The sequence below is a fragment of the Phymastichus coffea genome, unplaced genomic scaffold, assembly GCF_024137745.1.
Source record: "Phymastichus coffea isolate CEN01 unplaced genomic scaffold, Cenicafe_Pcof_1.1 PCOF00148, whole genome shotgun sequence".
NCBI lineage: Eukaryota > Metazoa > Arthropoda > Insecta > Hymenoptera > Eulophidae > Phymastichus > Phymastichus coffea.
In genome coordinates, this window is record NW_026706959.1 from 192,860 (window position 1) to 213,960 (window position 21,101).

The 21,101-nt window shown below is 59.6% G+C and overlaps 1 protein-coding gene across 2 annotated transcripts in view; it reads right to left on the minus strand.

The window, feature by feature from the left end:
* The window catches only part of LOC131672341 (protein bric-a-brac 1), a 110,742-nt gene that overhangs the window by 73,507 nt on the left and 16,134 nt on the right, over window positions 1–21,101 (minus strand). For both annotated transcript variants that reach the window (XM_058949492.1, XM_058949491.1), the window contains exons 3-4: window positions 18,405–18,508; window positions 10,273–11,406 (exon numbers count right to left, since the gene is read on the minus strand). In XM_058949492.1, coding sequence (XP_058805475.1) covers window positions 10,273–11,304 — 1,032 coding nt within the window. In that variant the 5' untranslated portion in view covers window positions 11,305–11,406; window positions 18,405–18,508. The remainder of the gene's footprint in view (window positions 1–10,272; window positions 11,407–18,404; window positions 18,509–21,101) is intronic.

Sequence of the window (21,101 nt, forward strand, 5' to 3'; positions counted from 1 at the left end):
ATTAGCAGCGGCTTACGCAAGCCGAATAACATTTGACGTCAGTCGGCCGGCGCATTATTTAATTGATCCATATATATTTTTCAGCAGCGCCGGACTCTTCCGCGAAGATCAAGTGGCGCACAGAGAAGCGCATTGTGCCGAGGCTGCGCCGCTCACAATGAGCCGCGGCCCCTTGCCTTCCGCCCGCGAAAAACCAACTCGGACTGCAGCGAGTTGATAAACAGAAGCCGGGCAGAGCGCGGCGAATAATTGATGGGGCGCTGAAAAATTGACGAGGCGCGACGTCAAGTGGAGCTCGATATAGAATAAAAAGCGCGGCCGCGGTTTGCAGCTATGCATTTAGTTATAATCGCTGAAAGGTCGCAGCCACGCGGCCAGCTGCCGGTATATACTTCTGCGCGTACAATGTATATTCTATAAATGTATCGAGAGCCCGCTTGAAAAATGCATGGGCGACCTCGTGAGCTCACCGGCCGGCTTACGACAACTATAATTTCCAAACGGCCGGCGCGGCTCCCCTGCGCGCCCCCGCCGCGGTGCATTATTCAGCGCCGCGTACCTGCGTCTTGTCTGCCGCGCACTTGCGCAATTAATCGGCCGCCGCGTATCGATGGTGCGCTCGTCGCGAATCTAGCGGACGCGCGAGCGTCGGCGCGCGCTCGAATTCGCAATTACTCGCGGGCGCAACGGGCGCAGCGTTCGCTCCTTGCCGGGGCGACTGCCGGCGGATACATGCTCTCTCTCTCTCGCCTCGTCTCGCGTCGACGTTTCTTTTTCCTTCGGCAGCGCGGCGAACAGAGGAAATTACTCATTTACAAGCAATGAGCGCTCGCTCGCGCGCTCGTTTCTCCCAATTAGCCGCACTTCGCGCCGACTTGGACGCGCCGCGAATCGCGCGCGCCTCCCTGCATAACAAACAACTCAACGGACCTCGCTCCGCCCGTCTTCTCCCGATGAAATCCACGATGATCCAAGGCTCATCCGACGAGCCGTTGAATAATAAGTTTTTATCGCGCGGCCGACGCGCGCGACAAAAAGCTCCGCGGCGGCGAGACGGGATTTCTTCGCTCCTTTTTTTCCTCGTCCTCTCTTCCTCCGCCTCCGTCCGATTCAAATTTAAATAGTGACATTAGACATTATTGCCGATTTCTTCAAGCCGTTCGCCAATGAATATTTCGCGCGGAGTCAAAGTCACTTTTTACAACAAATGGAAAATGCGCGCGGCATAAATTGCTCCGTCGCGCGAGTTTTATTGACGTGTAAAGTAGTTTTTGCTCGGCGCGCGCGCGCACAGCAGCGCTGGCAAAGGGATAACAGCGTTACTCAATCCGCCCTGGAAAAATCCACTCATCGAGATAATCGAGCGTTAACAGCTTCTAATGTATGAAATAGTAAATTACATAAGCGCGGAGTGGTGCTGGAGCGTTTGCCGCCCGGCTTCCCGACGACGACGACGACGACGACGCCGACGACGACGACGACGCCGAAGCGAAAACTCGTTTGCTTCTTGCTCGCTCGCTCGCCTTTTTTCTTTTTTTTTCTATCTGCCGAGCGCTGCTACGTAATAATAATAATAATAACGATAGCGCGATGCTGGTAAAAACGAGGAAACTTGTAAGTTCAATAATAATAACGGAATAGAGAGCGGCCGCCAGTCGTAAATTGCCGATAGATATAAAGTATAGAACGCCGGTGAGTATGTATATTCAGCAAATAATGATCAATGAGCAGAAATGAGGCGAGCGCAACGGCTCGACCTTGGCAAAGATAATCGCGCGCGCGCGCGCGCGCTCGGAGATAGCGGCTGTCGGTGCGCGAATTCGACGCCGGAACCACGGGGGATGCGAGCGGTGACGCGAGGAGAGCGTCAACACGGGCCGACTCGACCCACTTAGCGCAGGCCGCTCGGCTCCCAAGCGGAGCACGGTGCGTTTCGCGCAACGCCGTATCGAGGCTTACGCAACGCCGAGCCGACAAGGAGCGCGCCAGCTGCGCCCGACGCGACGCCGCGCTCGAGGAAGTTGGCCGCGAGCGGCGTAAGAGAACGCAAGGATCAGTCGACACTTGGCCTCCATTTCGCCGAGCGCCGCTTCAATTAGACAATCGCAGCTCAGCTGATGGGCTCATCTTGCCCCCTCCCGACCGCCTCTTCGCCACTCTCTCTCTCTCTCAAGATTTTTCAGTTCTCGTCGCCAAGGTTGCGGCGCGCGCGGAACGACATTGCTGTCCGCATTGACATTCGCGCATCGACGCAAGCGCACCTCCATTATTTCCTAATGACTGGAATTTTTATGCGTATTTCTGCACTAGCTGCGAATAAAGCGTGTCATTAAATTTATTATACATCTGCGAGCGCTCAGGGACGATCAAGCGGCGGCGGCGAAAACAATCGCGCGCGGAGCACGTGCGCAGCCAGCGTCGAATAAGTATAAAAGATTCGCGGGCGTAAAGCTCGTTCTCCCGTCAAGGAGGCGTAAAACGCGCGCGTTTAATCGCTCGCTGCAGTTGAAATGCTGTAGTTGCGCGCGCGCGAAAGAGAGGGAGCGAGGGAAGGGAGCGGCGGCGGGGGGGGGGGTCGAGGAGAAGAAAGAAAAGCTCGCACTCGCGACACGGATCTCACTCGACGTGCGCTCACAGAGGCTAGGAGAGACGAGCGCATTATTACACTCGGCATCGCCGGGCAAAACAATCGCGCTCGCGCGTCGACGGCAGACGACCGACGACTGACGGGCGATTTATATTTAATAGCGCGCATGCGCGCCTTTTAATGACGCACAAGCTGTGCACACACGCCGAGAGAGAGAGAGAGAGAGCTGCGTTTTGTCCGACCGCCGCTGCTGCTCCACGCGTGTTCCCGTGTCTGTTTTCTTGGCGCTCGGCTGCCGCGCGAGATTCGTCGCCGTGGCGCGCGCGCGTTACGATAATAGCGGCGACGAAGCGCCGACGTCGCGCGATGACGCTTTAATGGATTTGATTATCGCCCATCCGAGCTCGTTGTGCCGCCCGGTCCACGCGCGGACACCGCCGAAAGCTCGAAGAATCCGATCACAAGCTGCCCCCGCGTGCTGCTTTTCGGCGATCGATTCGCGCCGCCGCTGCAAAAAGCGCGCGGGCGTTCGGCGTCTTGACGCGCTACTTAGCGATAAATTAGCGATAAAGACGCTGAATTAATAAGACAGCGGAGGCGACTCGAGGCGAGGTTGGCCAGCGGCAGGAAGGGCGGGGGAAGGGCGGCCGCGCAGATAAGCTCGGCGTTCATAATGTGGCCGATACTCGTTAATGAATTATTGGCGGTGAGCGAACGGCCTGGCCGGGACTGACTTTCACAAACGAGTTTTGGCGCGCGCGCCCGTCGTCGGGAGATCGCGCGAGAGAACAGCTGTGCGCGGCGCGCCGCGGAGGCTGATAAGGCGGCGGTGGCGCGCGTCCGATTGTAATTGCTATCGCTATCGCCTCGGCAACTTTAACCTATTTAATAAGTCGCAATCTCGGAGGAGCTGGCTGGCGAGTGCGCTCGCAGCTGTGCGTCGACTTTTATCGCTGTCATTACAGCGCTCGGCTCTTTGGCTCTCTCTCTCTCTTTCTCTCTCGTGCGTGGCACTGTTTGCGCTTCGCAGGTCTTCCGACGCGGCTCGCGGATGAACAAACGTTTCCATTGTGATGATCGGGCGGGCTCGCGACGAAAAGCAACGCTCGCTGACGACTCGCGACTCTCGCAAATCGCCCGGTTATTTCGTCAGACTGGCTGCGAGTTGCTTAGTTCGATAAATCGAACGCGAGCCTGTGTGCGCGTGTGCGTCGCCGCGAGTTGTAAAATAAGAACGCCGACGCGAGCACGCGCGTCGTGGGCAGCTGGCGCGTCCGCGATGCTTGAAACTAATGATTAGTAGTTATTTTATTGTTAAGGCGACACCAGTGCCGCGCACGAGAGAACTGCCTGCACTTGTTAGCAATTCATTTTAATGGCTCGCGCGAGTCCCGAGATATTATTATTCTCGCGTTAGCATACACGAAGAGAGAGAGAGAGAGAGAGAGAGAAACAAAGACGAGCACGCAGCCTTCCATGTTTTATATCGAGTCGCGAATGCACATTAAAAGCGCGCGGCTATATGTTGCAAATGGGTCAAGACGCTATGAAAAATTGAAGCAATCGGTCTTTTCAATAATACAGCTAAATATCGGGCGCTCGCTCGCGCGCCGCAGTAGGGCAGCTATAAAATTGCGATCGATGGCGATCGCGGAGGCGAGGCGCGCGCGGCTACGTTTAAAACGACCTGTGCATACGTGCGTACGTCGGCGTCGGCGTCGGTGTCGTCGTCTCGCTCGCTCGTCTTGGGGACGCTACTGCTCGGGCGCCGTCGACGCCGCCGTCGATGCTTAATCAGGATCGATCTGCCTTTGTCGTCAGTTATTCATGGCGAATGCAACGGCTCGGAGCATTTTTACGAGGACTAATTGTCTCCTGCATGTATTCGCCGATATTTCTCTACTAAATAATATCGAGCAATTAACATTTGAATACAATGACCGGCGACGAGAGCGCCTGGCGCAATTACGACGCTCGGCAATAAAAAAAAATATCGGGCTCGGCCGAGCCGCGTGCATCGCGCCGTTGAATAATGCAGAAAGGCCTATTTTCGCCTGCAGTCCGCGAGGCGCGTGACAGCGCCGGGGAAGGTGGAGGCGCCGGCGAAAGATTGGAGCCGCGGGCGCGAGCGAGGCTCGTCGCGCGCGTCCGGCAAGGCGAAAGCGCGAGGACGGCTGATCGCGGCGAGCGCGCAGGCGGGGGCCAGGGGCAAGCCGGCGAGCGCCGCGAGAGCTGGATTATTGAGCAGCGCCGGATAATTAAGTCATTAATATTTAAGAATGGCGCTCTCTCTCTCTCTCTCTCTCTCTCTCTTTCTCTCTCTCTCGCTAGCTCTCCGGCTCGCTCTCGGTGGCGCAGGGCGCGCTTAAACGTCCGGCGATGCTTTCACGTGCGCATGCAGCCTCTTCAATTCCTCGCTCTCTCACTCCCCTTTTATTTCGCCCGAGCTCATTCTCCTTTCTCCCCTTTTTGCGCGATTCGCTTTTCTTCCGTGCCTCGCTTTGCCTTGCCGCGCAAAAAAATCTACATTTTCATGGCCGCCGGTGGCCCTGCTAGGCGGCCCTTTTAAAAATTATGAGAATTAAATTGTATTCTCTTTCAAAACGAGCGCAATTACCGCCCGGCCCCCGCCTGGATACTCTTTAATTCTCATTATTTTTAATATTATCGGGCGCTGCGAGAGAAGCCGCCCGGCATAAAGACTCGGCTTCGCGCTGCCGGGAGACCAATTCCGACCTCTCTTTCCCTCCGCTCTCTGGCCTTTGACTTTTCAGCAGCGTAGGCTTTTTCGTAAGCGGGCAGGTGCGCGAGCGCGATCGGAATGCCGAAAGCTCGCGGAATGCCGCCGAGGTTGGGCAACGACTCTCCGCCGCGGCGCGCGTGCAGCAGCGCCGCCAGACAGGCCGCCGAGCGTGCTAACGATTCGGGCGCGCGTCCCCCGGCCTCGGCGACCGAGTGCCGACGCGCACGTTCCAAGATCTGCTTACGCCGGCGCTCCCGTTCGCCGATCGCGCGTACGTGGCAGCGCGCGGCACTCCGCTCGGCGAGCGCTCGCTCCGGCGCTGCGGCGCGCGTCCCTCTAACGGCGCCGCAGCCTCCCGCCAATGGCGATCGCGGCCGAGCGGCCGCAGCGAGCTCCGAGTCAAGGGCAAAGAGGAAGACGAGGTCGCGGCCGGTGCAGCCGCGGCCGAGGAGAGAGGGAGAGTCGGCCGCGCGACGAGGCGCTCACGGGGGCGCCGGCACCGCTCGCGAGTCGACCGAGCGGCTCGGCTGGCGGGCGCGACGCGTGCCGACAGCTCGCGACGTCGACGCTCCGTTCCGTGTGGCCCGCGGCCGGCAGTCGAGCTCTGCTCGGATGTTGCCAGAAGCCCGAGAGCAATGGGAATCGAGGGAAATAGACGGCGGATCGCCGCGGCAATCTGAAAAACCGATTGGCTGAATATCTAATTGATTTGAAGGAAGTGCCGCGCGGACGGCGAGCGGATGCGCGTAACAGACCGCGGCGATCGGCTAAAATAATAAAGCGGCGACGAGGTGCGAGCGGCGCTGCGCCGCCACGAGGAGGAGGAGGAAAGGGAAAAGGAAAAGGAGGCAGACATCCATAGGCACTTTATTACTAGCAGCCGCAAAGTCTCACGAGGTTTCAACGTCAATTATATCTAGAGAATAACTTAACGGTCCCTTAGAAACAGCCTCAATGGCCTATTCAGGCGTTCGCCCGAGCTTCTCGAGTGTTAAATAATAAAGGCCATTCTCGGCGGCGAGCGAGCGTGACGTAATGCCGCTCTCTCTCTCTCTCTCTCTCTCTCTCTCAGACTCCCCCTAATACATTATAAATATGCATGTCGGCCGGTCGGTCGGTCGCTCGCTCGCTCGCGAGACCTAGGCCGAATGTTTTTGTAGTCTTGATGACGCCGAGAGCGAGAGAGAGCAACAGACGCACAAAGCCCAAAAAGATGGCAAAAGATGATTCCGAGAGTTGCAGCGCCAGCAGCCGACCGAATGGAGATGAAGAATGGGCTGCGAGAGCTTTTCAGGCTTTCCTCGCGAATATCACGCTGACGTCAGTCTGAATATTTCAAGAGGGCGAAACTTCAAAAGAACACGTGTTACGAGGCGGCCTAGGACGCACCGTTTAAATAATGCAAAGTCAACTTACTCGGCCCTCCTGCGCGCGCTCCCCGGCGCAATTGCGCTGTCTCTTTGCGCGTCCGCCGGCATCTTCCGGAATCGAAGGCTCGTTAGTACGGCGCCAGGCCTGCCTGGGCGCGGACGCTCGTTAATGTTTCAGCTGCGCTCTGCATAGTCGCCTGCGTATCGGTATAGAAAAAGCACGGCGGCAAAGTTGCGCCCCATCAATAGTAGATGAGGGCAAGTTTTCCGCGGCGGGGCGCGAGGGGCCGGGGGAGGGCAGCGCGCGGGTGGGGGCCGCCTATAGCCCGTCAAACCGGAGCAACAATGTAACGACAGCGCTGCGCGTGTGCCGCGGAGGCGCACGTGTGCGGGCAGGTGAGCGCGCGCGTCGGGCGGCCAAAGGAGGGGCTCGCCCGGCTCGCCTCTCTTTCTCTCCCGCGCGCGCGCTCCCGGCCTGCCGGACGCTCAAAATTCCGCGGGCGCGCGCGCATTTAGGCCGCCGCCGCGCGCAGCTTTTTAGGACCACCCACTTGTGCTTGCGATCGCGTGGCTCGCATTTTTTCCCCCCGATTGGCCGATCCGCCGGCGCGCCGCCACCTCCGCCGTGGCACGCGCGATCGCGCCCGCGAACCCCTTCGCTTTTCGGCGCTGCCGCTCGCTCGTCTTTGCGCGAGAGCCGTTCTCGCGAGCCCGATACAATTAAGGCGGCCGGCCGGCCTTTGAGCGAAACCTACTTTGCTCCCTCTCGCCTCGTTCTGCATTATTTTCATTTTATCGTCGGCAATCTTGGCTAATGCAATTGCCCCTCCCGCTGGCTGCTCCGCGCGAGCAGCCGTCGGTCCCTTCCGCCCGCGTGTTGTACGTGCAGAGCGCCGCGCCGGCTCGACTTGGCTGCGAACCCTTTTTACCTTGCGTTTCAATATTTTATGCGCGCCCCCGCGAATTCCTCGTCGAGAGAGAGAGTGAGAGAGGGAGCTTCTTGGGGGCCGCACCGGCACGGAAGCCCAAACTTTGACAAAACTATATAGGTTCGCCAACTATACGCGCAGCGCTGTTATTTTTGTTCTCCTGCGGGGGATAATAGGCAGCCCAAATCGATGCTTCGGCCGGGGAGCCTACATAATGCAAGCGCTCTATCGACGCTAGCGAAAGAAACAACGCTCGCGGCGTGCGTGAAGCGGATAATGGCGGCAAGACGCAGTTCGCATCGATCGCCGGATTAATTCGCAGACGAAATAGCGGTCCGCGGCGCTCGCACCTTGCGGCTAACAAGCCCGAATCCGTCATTCACGGACGCAAAGGAAAAAGCCGGTCGCGGCGGTCCGGAGACAGCCTGAATATTCAGTGGCTTTTCTCCGAGTGGCGGTGCGTCATTGTATGCAGCCGGGATCCACTTTCTAACCCTCTCGGATCGATGAGAAAGGGGGTGGCGGCAGCGGCGGCGTCGGCGTCGGCGAAGGACATTAATAATATACAGCCACGAAATTTTCATACAAAAGAGCGAGCGCGCGCGCGCTCGCACGGCAGAGATGTCGGACACTTTTTACATTGGCTAATTGATGTTTCCAAGTATAGCTTTATGACTCGGCGCGTATATATGCATGATAAATTAATGCCGGCTCTCCTCTCTCTCTCTCTCTCTCTCTCTCTCTGTACACTCTATCCCTCTCTCGGTCCCATTTTTCATTAATTTTCAATATTTATGACATTATCGCGTGATCGTCGCTGGCGTGGAAAATTCATACACAACAATAATGATATTAGCAGGGCGCGCAAATTACACCGCTGACAGAGAGAGAGAGAGAGAGAGAGAGAGAGAGAGAGAGAGAGAGAGAGAGAGAGAGAGAGAGAGAGAGAGAGAGAGAGAGAGAGAGAGAGAGAGAGAGAGAGAGAGAGAGAGTCGGAGAATCGGCCGACGGCGCGGGCAGTCGATAAAAAATCACACACAGCGCCGGCTGCAAATATCATCGGAGAAATAATCGACTGGCGAGCTGGTGGCGCGGCGCGCGAATAATTGGCTTGATTGACAAGCAGATACATAACGTCGGAATCTACTTGTGTCCGAATCAAAGAATCGCGAGGCAGCGGCGGCTGCAGGTGTGAAAGTGCGGCTCGGCTGGGCGGCGGGGGCGCGAGGGCCACCGAGAGCGAGGCCGAGCCGGATAATCGAATAATCTAAAATTTCATTTCCATCGGTCCGTCCGACGAGCGAGCGGGCGAGCGCGAGCGTTCGACTTTCATATCGGCGCGCTTTTTGCGACAGCCAGCTAAATCTAATTTATTTGCTGACGCCCGCCTGATTATTATACGCGACGCGGCTTTTTTTCCGCCTCGCTCTCTCTGTCGCGCGCACTCGCGCTCGCTCGCGCCGCTTTTCATCGGCCAAAATAAATAGCGCCGAAATAAGATCGGGGGAGCGCGGAGGAGGAGCGCGCGACAGATAACAAGGCGCGTCGGTATAAATCTGCTTGCGAAGCAATCTGCGGAATGGGCCGCTCATCCGTCCATCAAGCGAGCGGCGCTGCGGCGTAATATCGGCCGCGCGCGGCGAGCGGGGCAGGCGAGCGCTCGGCGCGAGCAAGGGTTCGGCGCTCGTATATTTATGCGAGTTCGGATGGGAAAAGGCAGCCGGCCTGGACGCGACAAGATAATTTCTGATTTACTCTGACTGCGAGTCGGGCCATTTTGCAAATGGAAAAGCCGAGTTTGACGTATGGCTGCTCCTCCGGCGCGCGCCGCTCCTGCATAAATCCGGGACGGCGGTGACCGAGGCGGCCGCGGCGGGCCGGGGCCTTGCGCGCCTCGCGCCTCCCGCCTGCAGCCATCGATTAACCATTCCGCCAAGATAGCAGGCATATTTCGCGTAACGAGCGCGCCCCGAGAATTCGGATGGGAAAAAGGACGAGGTCGTATAGCGCGAGGGTGCAGATTTATAGGAACAAAGCGAGCGTCGCCGGTAAAAGCGAACGACTCGATCTGGAGCCGGCGGCGGGTGGCGGCGGCGGCGGCGGCGGCGGCGGCGGCGTCGGCGGCGAGGTAACAAAAAATTTATGTGCAGTGTCGCGCACGAGTGCAGCGAGCTGTCGGAGGGAGCAAGTAAGCGCGCGAGCCGGGCATTTTAATACATCAAACTTTTCAATTTGGGGCGTATCGCGAGCGCGCTAGGCGCGGCTCGCCCCAGCAGGCCTGATATATCGCTCAGGCGTTACGGTTTTAGCGCCGATGTCGCTGGCCGATAGCCTTTCTTGCCCGGCGAAAGAGGGCCGCGCGCGCTCATTTCGGCGCCGACTGCAGCCAAGGAAATATGTAGTCGCATCCGCTCTCTATCAGGATGAATGGCGCGAGCGCCACAATTCACGATTTACTGTCCACGGCTCCCCTACCAGCCGGCCACCCACCTACCCATCGCTCGCGCTCTTTCCGACCGACCTCCCCTACCGACGGCCCCCCGCGCGCCGCTGGCGCGCCAACCGGCGCAAGCGTGGCCTCCGCGTGGCCGAAAAAGCCGGCTGCTAGCGCTCGCGGGCAAAGGCGCAGCGCGCCGCACTCACCCTTTCCTCCTCGCGGATCATCTCGGCGATGCCGGGCTTGATCTCCAGGTCGTCGCCGACGCCGGGCGGCTGGCCGACCTGCATGTGCTGCTGCTGCTGCTGCTGCTGGGCCTGCTGCTGGCGCTGCTGCTCCTGCTGCAGCGAGGAGAGCGCGTGGGCGCTGAGGTGGTTGACGGCGGCCGCGTGGCCGGGCGCCGGCGCCGCGTGGTGCGCGGCCAGGCCCGGCGGGCCCTGCGCCTGGGCCGCCGCCTGCGCCTGCGACAGCGCGTGCGGGTGCGGCGGCGGCTGCGCCTGCGAGGCGGGCGGCGCGAGCGGCATCGAGGCGGGCGGCGGCAGCGACAGCCCGACGGGCAGCTCCTGCAGGTTGATCTGCGGCGTGACGCTGATGCTGGGCAGGCTGGGCGAGCCGAGCGAGCGCGGCGTCGAGCTGCTGCCCAGGCCGCCGTGGCTGCTGTCCTGGCCCTGGCTGGCCACCGAGTCGTGCTCGTCGGACAGGTGGCTGCGCGCCGGCTCGGGGCTGCCGTGCGCGCTGGGCGAGCGCTCGCCCGAGCCCAGGCGGCGCTTCTTGCGCAGCGGCAGCTGCTGCGGCTGCAGGCCGGCCAGGTTGAGGCCGTCCTCGAGGCCGGCGCCGGCGCGCGAGCTCAGCTCGTGCTCGCTGTTCACGTCGGCCAGGCCGCGGATCTTGAGGCTCTCGGCGACCTTGAGCAGCGGCCCGATCTGCTCCTGCGACACGTTGATCTCGCCCTTGTACATGAACTCCACGGCGGCCTTCAGCTCCGGCCACTTGATGTCCTTCATGATGACGATGGGGTGCTGGCAGGGGTTCTCGAAGAAGAGGCTCTGGAAGTAGGGGCTGCAGGCCGACAGCACCATCTTGTGGGCCTTGACCGAGTGCCCGTCGCAGGCCAGGGTCACGTCCACGAAGCTCTCGCTCTGCAGCAGCTGGTCGAATACGTTGGTCAGGTTCGTCTGGTAGTTGTTCCAGCGCAGGCAGAACTGCTGGGGCGAGCCGGCCCCGCTCTGCTGCGTCATGCTGCCGCCGGGCTCTGCTGGCTGTCGCTCTTGGTTCGCGCGCGCGCGCGCGCGCGCTGCTCACTCACTGCACCGGTCCACCGACTAGAGCGCCCACCACACCTGCAACATCGCACTCGGCACTGGGTACGTGGTCGTCGGCAAGTCTCTCGGTCCGCGCTCGGCCGTCACTCAGGGCGCGTCGGCGCCACAGTCATCAGTCAGTCGGTTCGCACCACACCCGCACTCGGAGCACGCGCGTCGCGCCGGCCGCGCGCCGATGCGCTGGGCCCGCCTGCTGCTGCTCGGCTGAGCGACGCGGCGGCGGCAGCCTGCCTGGGAGCACGTGATCGGGTCGCTGTATGCGTGGCTCTGCGCCGAACGCTGCTGCGGGTCGTCGCGTGGGCAAGTGCACCGCGTGACGAGCGCGTCGCGACTGACGGGGCCCGCGGGTGGTTCGGCTGGCCGGCGCGCGCCGCTGCGCGTCCACGCCGCTGGTCTCCCTCCCGCCGGCGCTGCTCGCGCGCGCGCGCGCGCGCGCCCCCCACCGCCGCGCCGCGGCGCTCTGCCGCCGCTCTCGCCGCGCTCGCCGCGCGCCCCGACCGCGGCGTCCGCGCTCCTTCGCCTCCCCGCCGGTGCAGCCGGCTGGCCCCGCCTCCCCCAGAGACCGCCTCCCGACGAGCCTCTCTCCCTCCCGCCCCGGCCTCCTCCTCCTCCTCCTCCTCCCGCCCGCGACCTCCTCCCGCGCGCCGCTCGCGCCAGCTCGACTCGCCGAGATCGGCACGTCCGCGATCCCCTCGCGATCGCCGCCCAGCGCGACCGCTACCGCGACCGGCCGCCTTCCGCGCCGACCCCAGGACCGCCGAGGATGGTCCTTTGTCGCCGCCGCCGCCGCCGCCGCGGTCAACGGGAAGGACGAGCGGCGAGCGACCGGTCGCGGCGATCGCGGCGGAACGAGCAGGAGCGCCAAAGTCGTTTCCACTCGTCGAGCGAGGAAGGGCTTCCCGAGCCGCGGCGCCGCGGGAATATCGGCGCTGGCGCGAATAAAGAGGGTTAACGCGGGCATAAGTTTTTTCTCATCGGGCTCGCGATTCGCGCGCCGGAGGTGATTTTCCGCTTGATGTCGCCGCGCCGGCGCTGGCGACAGGCCGCTAAACGCATTATTAAACGCAATATCAGACGTGTAAAAGTGTAACGGCGGCGTATGCGTAGCGGCAGCGGCCAAGTAACGATGCCCGCCAGCTACTGATGAAAGAATATTGCTCGCTTTTTATGGAGGCCGGGCGCGCGGGCGCGCGGGCGCGCGAGCACTACATAAACGGGCGCGAATACGGTCCACTTGCGGCTCTCTCTCGTCCCAGCTGCGGCTCGGCTTTTATTTACAATCGCGTCCGCCTGCGCCCCGGCGCTGCCAGTTTTTTCGCGGCCGATCAGCGCGGCCTGCACTTTGATTCATCGCCGAGAGCGCCGCATCCCTCGGCGCTCGCTCGTGAGGCGCGGACGATGCGCGGAAAAACGGCCGCGAGCCATTGTTATCATTCTAATCGCGCGCGGCCGAGGCGGCGATTACATCGGCTACTTCTCACGACACGCATTACAAATGCAAACGAGCTGGCGCGATATTTTGACGAATAAACGCCGGGCGGGCGGCCCATGCATAAACATCAATCGCGAGCCTTATATAGGAAAGGTCGTGCTCGCTGCTCGATATTTGTCGATGCCGGCGCGCTCGCGCGATTATAACGTATCGAGCTCTCGTGAAAATGTCGGCGGGGCAGGGGGCGGGGGGCGCAAGCGGGCGGGCAGGATGGCGTCGGTCATAACCCGTGTATTTCTCATATCGCGCCAGTTCGCTCGTACTTTTTTCCCTCCCCCGTGCGCCGACGCCGCCGTTGCCCCGCGCGCGTATGTAGCCGGAGGAAAGTAGGCGAGAGAGAGAGAGAGAGAGAGAGAGAGAGAGAGAGAGAGAGAGAGAGAGAGAGAGAGAGAGAGAGAGAGAGAGAGAGAGCGAGAGGGAGAGAGCGCGCGGCCCATAAATTTTACTGCGTAATATTGTTTAACTTCAAACACTGCACTAACGCCCTCCGCGTCGCTTCGCCTGGGCGTGCTGCTGGCGGCAGCCGGGGCAAGATTTAGACGAGGCGCTGCGCGACGCAATCGTCGCGCCGATTTCCTCGGCGATCGGCGCTCGCGGAACAGCGCAGGCCAGACGAGAAAGCTGCAGCTCCGGACGAAAGTCGCGAGTGCGCGGAGAGAGTTCGTCGAACGACGTGGAAGCAGCGCGGCGTACATATTCACGAGTCTAAATGCGGAAAAAGCGAGTTATTGCTGGCCCCCTAGTCGCATTAGCCATTCGATAATTGGCTGGTGGAAAAGTCGAGCGAGAGTGCAGCGTGCTCCTGCGGGATTAATAGAGCGACAGCTCTCCTCTAAACATACGCCAACTTCGGTCAAAATCCTGGCAACGCAATCTCATTTGCCGCAGCGCGCTAAAGACGCCGCTCAAATATTCATCGCGCGCGCGCGCTCCAGATTAGCCGCAATCTCGTTACTTATCTCGCATGCAGATGTAGCGCGGGTAATATTTATCTAAAAAAGAGCGCCAGCCATTGGTCGTTGGCCCCCGCCCGAGAGGACGCGCCGACATCCTCGCTGCGGCGGCGGCGGCGGATTGCACGCATCGCGAAAAGGATTCTACGCTGTGCAGCGCCGGCTCATCAATATTGCCCTTTGCTCATTGTCCTCGCGCAAAGTGCCGAGCCTGGGCGAATCGGCGTGAGCGAGAGGACTTGTTGAGCCAACGCCAGCGCCGACGTCGTTCTATGAATTGGTAACGAGATGCCGCTCTGCCCTGCCGCCGCCTCGCTCTCCTTTTCGTCGCTCGGCCGATTTTTTTACTCGCCAACGACAGCCCGCTCCGAGGAATAATCAAGGCGGCTGCCTCTCCCGTTTGCCACCGAGACGCCAGTGCAGGCCGGCGTTTATGCGAGGAGCCGCGCCGACGCATCAATCTCGACTGCGTTCGCCCGCGGAACGCCAATTGCCGAGCGCCTCGGTTTTTTTCCTCTCTTTTTTGCATGTTGCGCAATAAGCGCATAGAGTAACAATAGATTTTTCAACGGCTGAATATAAAATAGGCTGCAGTTACATTAGAGCGCCGCAGTCTGTCTGTCTGCCTGTCTCTCTCCCTCTCTCTCTCTCTCTCAATCTCTCTCTCTCTCTCTCTCTCTCTCTCTCTCTCTCTCTCTCTCTCTCTCTCTCTCTCTCTCTCTCTCTCTCTCTCTCTCTCTCTCCGCCGCGAGCGCGAGCGCATGAATTTCAAGGAGTAATTTACATGCGTTTATATAACTTTTGCATTATTCTATCGCACTGTTTTGTTTGGGAAAATGTTTGCTCGGCAAATATTTCCGTTAATTCAACGGCTCGCCTAGGCGCTCGCGCTCGACAGCCGTTCGCGACTTGGCAGCCGACAAGCGCGTTCGGTTATCCAATATACTTATGCAACGTCTTTATATCGATTTTCCAAATTAGCATTTCATTGGCGCACCTTACGTGTTTTCTGCATGACGCACAATCACATTATCGCGCATCAGATTTTCACGGAGCGCAGTTTGGATTGGCGGCGTCGCTTATAAACTTGCCCGGGCGAATATTAACAAGTGCGAATAACTGAGAGTCGCTTGGAAATTAAAGGTCATTGCATCTGCTCGGGGGACAGTGCGCAATCTCCGCAACACGGCGCAGCCGCTCATCGAATTAATCGACGCCGCGCTGAAATGTTTAAGAAAGCTGGTATTCCGAAAGCAGCTCGGCAATGAAATCCAATCAAGCGCGAGCGCGGGGCTCGTTGAGCTTTTCCGCGGCTACATATTTCACTCGACGAGCTGTTGGCGGTCGCGCGAACAAAGGCGAGCGCCGGCGATGATTCGGCCGACCGGCCGGCCGGGCGACGCAGCTCGAGCCCTCGATTCCGCGGCCGAGTGTCGCGCCGCTGGAGCGTGGAATGGGCTTGTCTTTGCATAATGCTGCCAAGTGCGGGGAGGGGGGGGGGCGGCGGGCGCGCGCAGGTGGACCAGCTGGATCAAATATCCGGCAAGTATGTTCAACTAATGCGAGTGGGTGGGCGGGGGTCGGTCGGGTGCACCGCCGCCTGCCTCGTAAACACGCAGACGTATGCAGGTAGGCGTGCGAGCGATGCAGCGGCACATATAAGAGAGAGACAAGTTGCGGCCCGAGCCCATTCGTCGTCCGTCTCTGTCCACAGCCGGCTGGCTCGCTCGCTGCAGTGCCAATAGTTATTAGCTAGTCGTAGTTGCGGGTTGGTCGGCGGCCCTTCGTCGCACTGGTTTAGAGCCGAGCGCGCGGCCGAGAGCAGGGCGAGGGCGAGAGCGACGGCGAGAGCGAGGGCGAGAGCGAGGGCGAGAGCGAGGGCGAGAGCGAGAGAGGCCGAACAATGATATCGGCTATTTGATTTGCAAGCGACGACAATGCGGCGAGTCGGCCAGGCATCGGCCATCGGCTCCCTCTGCCTCTCCGCCGCCCCGGCTGCATGCACCAGCAGCTAGCTTGTCAATAGCAGCCGGAGCTTTCGCCGGGCCAACCTTTCCGCCACCTATAGCGCTGGCCTTTTGATCTGCATTCGCCTACGAAAGTGCAGGCGGACCAGGCAGCTTTGTGCCGGGCGCGCGCCTCTCGCTCCTCGACAATGGCAAGTAAGACCGCGGCACCGACTGCAGCGGCAGCGGCAGCTAGCGGCTCGTCTCTTGGAGCGGCGTGCACGCGGCGCGCAAGCCGATCGATAGCCCCAACTTTCCTCTCGCCGAGCCGCCTGCGAATTAAAAGTTTATCGCTGTCGCCCCGCGCGTGTTGCGCGCGCTCGCGGCCCAAGACAAACAATCCATTATGCACGCGCGTTACCGACGCTCCGCGCTTTGTACATTCGCTCGTTGATGCAACTTTAAGCAGCGCTTAACTCGCTTAGACCCGCCGCCTCATCTGTCGTTATAAACTTCAACTTCTTTCTTTTTTCTCAATAATACATGGGGCGCGCTCTACGGCCCGGCGGCCGGCATCTTTCATTCAGCGCCGCGCTTGTTGGCCCGCGCATCTCGTTATTAGCGCCGCTGAAACGCGCAACCCGATATTTCGCGAAACTTACTGCGATCCAATCCAACTCGGCGGCCCCGTGAAAAATGGACTTGATAAATTAGGATGCGCCGAGTAATATCGAGAGGCGAAAGCGCGCCGCCGGATACAAATTGAGTTAAAAGCAATTATTCATAATTCACGGCCGGCAAAGTTGGCGGAGGGATCGCCGATAAAATAAAGGGTATTTTAACGTCATTAGCCGCTAAATAAGAGACGAGCAGTGTCGGTTTTTTGTCGCAGAGATAAGCGAGCGGCCAGAGAGGCCAGTTGGGACAGTTGTCGAGCGGGGCCGAGCCGAAAGCTGCTCGCCGGCGCGGCACGCCCGACCGAGGGTCAAAGTATATCAGAAGAAAGAGACAGCCCGGCCGGAGTGTATCCACAATCCTCGACAATCGAGAGCCGAGCTCGACGATCTCGAGCAGCTTGCGCCAAGCGCACAAAGAGAAGAAGACGTACTCGGCGGAAAACAGCCGGCAGTCAGGTGCAACGGACCTATTGACGTGTTAATTGCACCTGAATAATTAAACAGGGCCGCGCTCTCTCCCTCCCTCCCTCCCACCCTCCCGCCCACCCTCTCTCGGCAAAGCTGCGTCTTTTTTTCCTTTCTCCGCTTTTAAAATGTCGTTATACCAAAGTCCCCTTCTCGCGCTCGTGCGCGCGCGCGGCTAAATGCTCGTTCCGTTCTCTCCGAGATTCTCTCTTCTATTTTTCTTTTCCCAGCTGTAGCACGCGCAAATCACGACCAAGTACTCGACTCCGATGGCTCTCGTTGCGAGGCGCGCTGAATAATTGAGGCGCAGATAGGGCGCTAATCGTAAGAATGAGCTGCTCGGAGCCGCGCGAGCGTGAATGATTAAAGTTCTCCGGGCGCGCACGCGTCCTTCGGTGCGCGGCGATACAGCGATCGCTCGTCTGGCTGATTTCCAAAATAGGCGCGGGAGGCTGTTAACCGAGGCGGCCGGCTGCAGGTGCGAGCGCGCACGACACGATTTCGGCGCTCGCCACCGCCGCGAGGGGTCAACGCGGGCGTCGCTCGAACGGATTTGGAGGGCGCCGGGCCCGATGCAAACCGTGATTGATATCCCGGCGCATCAAGCGCCACTTAAGAGGATTAAGTCCGGGCTGGTGGTGCTGCTGCTGTTGCTGCTGCTGTCGGGGCCAACGAGCAAGAGACTCGGCCGAGCTACCACGGCTCTGATTACAGTTAGCTCAGTCTGCCGGTCCAAATCTCCGGCGCCGCAGCCAACACGCCGGCGCTTACCTGTTACCAAGCGCCCCCCCCCCCCCGCCCTCCTGCCACCACAGCCCCTGACCCGCCGCGCCGCGCCGCGCACACATCTTGACGCTTGGTTTTCGGCCGATGCTCGCCAACGCGAACTGCCTTCTTTTCGCCCTCGTTAGCTCTCAAATGATGATTGCCCGGTCTGATTGACGTCCCCTGGACCCCCGCCCCCTCGCTCACAATTAACTTACTCGCGCCTCATTTCACCTGACATCCATCCCCCCGGGCCTCCGCTCGCCCCACTGTGCGCTACTTCTTTTCTCCCCCTTTCCCAAGGCTCACGGCGCACTTGGCGACACGCAGATTTTCAGCGCATTCTTTCGCGTCAGTCACGTCCAGTCATCACGCGCGTTGCACTCTCTCCGTCTTGCCCTCGCCATCCAAAATTCATAACGAGCGCGTTCCGGCTCCGCGCCGTGACGCGAGTGCTCTTTACACATTGATGCGCCCTTTTCATTCTAAATGATTCCTCGAGCGCGTGCGGAGACACGGCAAAAGTGGCTTCGGCATGCGGCATTGATGCGCGGAGGGCAGCACCGATCGCATCAATGTTTCAGCGGCACCTTGGCCGTGTGCGCCAAGTAACTGGCGTCGCCTTGCCTACGGCGTCGAGTCGAAGGTGCGCGATCGAGTCGTAATCGTCGCGCGACGCCGACCGACCGAAAGAGACGAAGGGCGCGGGCATACTGACCTGCATTTCAGCGCGGCTGCTCTCGAGTCCGCGGCGAAGGCACGCGAGCTGCGCGGCGGACATGGAGCGACATTTCCTGCGGCAAGCTGAAACAGAGAAAAGATCTGCGAGCAGGGCTGCATTAGTCGTCGTGGCGAATTCCATGGAAAACAAGTCCTGTTATTATTGCGAGGCCGAAAGAATGAGCGCGGGCGAGGAGAAAAGCGAGCATCAATCGACAATGCCACTTCTGGCGCGTCGTCGCAACATCAGCGCTTTCTCGTGCTCCATTTTTATCGGGTTTCCCGCTGTTCTTTTTTCGCATTTTTTTAATATTTTTTTTTATTCCGCAGCTCGATTCAAACTTGTTTCCATTGAGTACGTGACAGAAGAAAGAGGAGTATTGAAAATCAGTCGCGTAAATTAAAAAAAAAAAACAAAAAGAAAAAACAAGCCGTGGAGGGGCGAGAGCAGGGCTACAACGCGTTCGCGAGCAGAAAAGTGAAACGATAAAAAAAGGAGAAGCAGGCGCATAGGGAGAGAAAGAGCGAGCGGTACAGCAGTTACAAGCAGAATAAACCTCTCAATAATGAGTACGGCGGAGCGAGAAAGAGAAGAGAGAAGAGAAGCGAAGAGAAGAGGGTGGCGGGAGCGGCGGGGGAGCGCTGGGGTGGCGGGGGAGGGGGCCGCTAGATTCCCTTGGCGAAAACCCGAGAGATGATAAAACAGAAACAAGCCGAAGCGGGCAAAGTAATAGCGAGGCCAATAAAATGTAATGAAATAACATCCAATCCAGGAGAGATATTGTGAAAATATTATTACTAACTTATTACTGGCGCGGCGCTAGCGGAGTTGCGAGGGCGCGCGGGAGGAAGAGAATTGGCTGGCGGAGCCGAGCTGTTTCCTCCCTCGCTCGCTCCTCGCTGCAGGATTGCTTTCTACTTTTCCAATTCTATCTTTAACCTGAAATATTCTATTTCTCGGCGCCCTCTCTCTCTCTCTCTCTCTCTCTCTCTCTCTCTCTCTCTCGCGCGCGCGCTCTCTCGGCGTTCAATCTCGCTGATCATATCGTTCAATAACTGCGCACCAGCGGGCTATTCACGGGCTCGCACAAAACTTATATATCGCCGAGGCCTATTCAGGCTTTCGCCTCGCATTCACGCGCCGCAGCCGCGCCGCCACTCGAAACGCTTTAATTACGATATTACACGTGCCCTCCGCGCTCGCGATACAATTTCCATCGCGCGCCCGCGCCTCGACGTCTTTTCATCGCCGGCTACCCCGGAATAGAACAAAAAGCCCCGCTCGCGCGCCCAGACCTCTGAATGCGTTACGCCTGCTTTGCAAGAGTAATCGCCGATCGGTCCGGCCGCTCGACCTCCGGATCGCGCGCGATCCATCTGAAATGCTGATGGCGCGCCTTATCGCCGCGTCGCGCAGGTCCGACGGCGCTTGCGTAACGGGGGACCCGCGGTTGGGCCGCCCGGGTCGACTTGCACTTTCGGCCGCGCGCCAGGCTCCGGGATGCTCCGAAGTGGCCGGCGCGAAAGAGAACGGCGACCGGCAGCGGCGCCGACGCGAGAGCGCGGATGCATGTCGCGGAGTTCGTTGTCCCGTTGTGTTTACAAGTCTCGGCGTATGAATAAAATAGAGCGAGAGCAGACAACGGAGATAGACGGCAAGTGAGGCGCGGACGCGCATTAGCATCGGCATTGCGAGTTTTCTTGCGCAATATTACTATTAGCCTGCCCCCCCCCCCCTCTAGCCTCGCCGCGGCCCCGAGAAAGTAAATAAGCGGCTGGATTGTTCGGCTGGCGCGACGAAATTAGCCGCGGCGCGGGCATCGCGGCCGCAATGCGCGTAGGCGCGCGCTCGCGCGGAGCGCAGCGTAATTAGCGACAACTTTTCCCTCGGCATGCCGAGCGTTCGCGCAAGGGCCGCGCGCCCCGCCGAGAATTATTAAAATGTCAGTGGTTGAGTGTGCCGATCGATCGATTATTCAGCGCCCGGCACGCAAGTTTTATTTATAAGGAAAGTCGGACTGGCGAGTTTCGCGATGCGAGCTTCGCCGCGTCTCGTACGCAGCCCCGCTCTAGCTTCAACTTTTTAATTTATTGAGGCGAGGCTTTATTTATGAATTGGATTACATAAGTTAAAAGTCGTTAAAAGAAAGGCAGGAGGGAGAGCGCCGAGCGAGGAATCGCGCGACTCGCTACGCACGCAGCCGCTGCCGACTAGGACTATACTTTTGTTTTACGACTTCTTTTCCCGCTCGCTCCGCCGGCTTTTCATAGGAAACTTTAAACGCATATTTATGCATAATTTCGTAGTCGATAAAGGAGGTGGTGCGGCGGGGGAGGGCGGCAGCGAGCAGTAAATAGTGCAATAATCGAGCGAGCCGCGAGCAGCCGAAGAATCGGCGCTGCGCGAGACGACGGCGCGCGCACTTGTGACACGCAGGCGTCTGCTGCCTGGGCAGCGCTAGATCGATACGCCCAATAGAGGCAGCATCTATATAGCTCGCGCGCCCGCGCTCATTTACTTAATTGTGTTCCATATAGGCCCGCGCTCGCTCCCTCGCGCGGCTCGTGTGGACACAGGCTGCATTATTAAAAGTCGGATTCCTCGCGGCCCCGAGAGGCGGCGAGATCGCGGCGGCCGATCGATCCGCCGCGGCCGGTTCGGCGGCGCCGCGCGAAAAGTGGACCGCAGTAATGC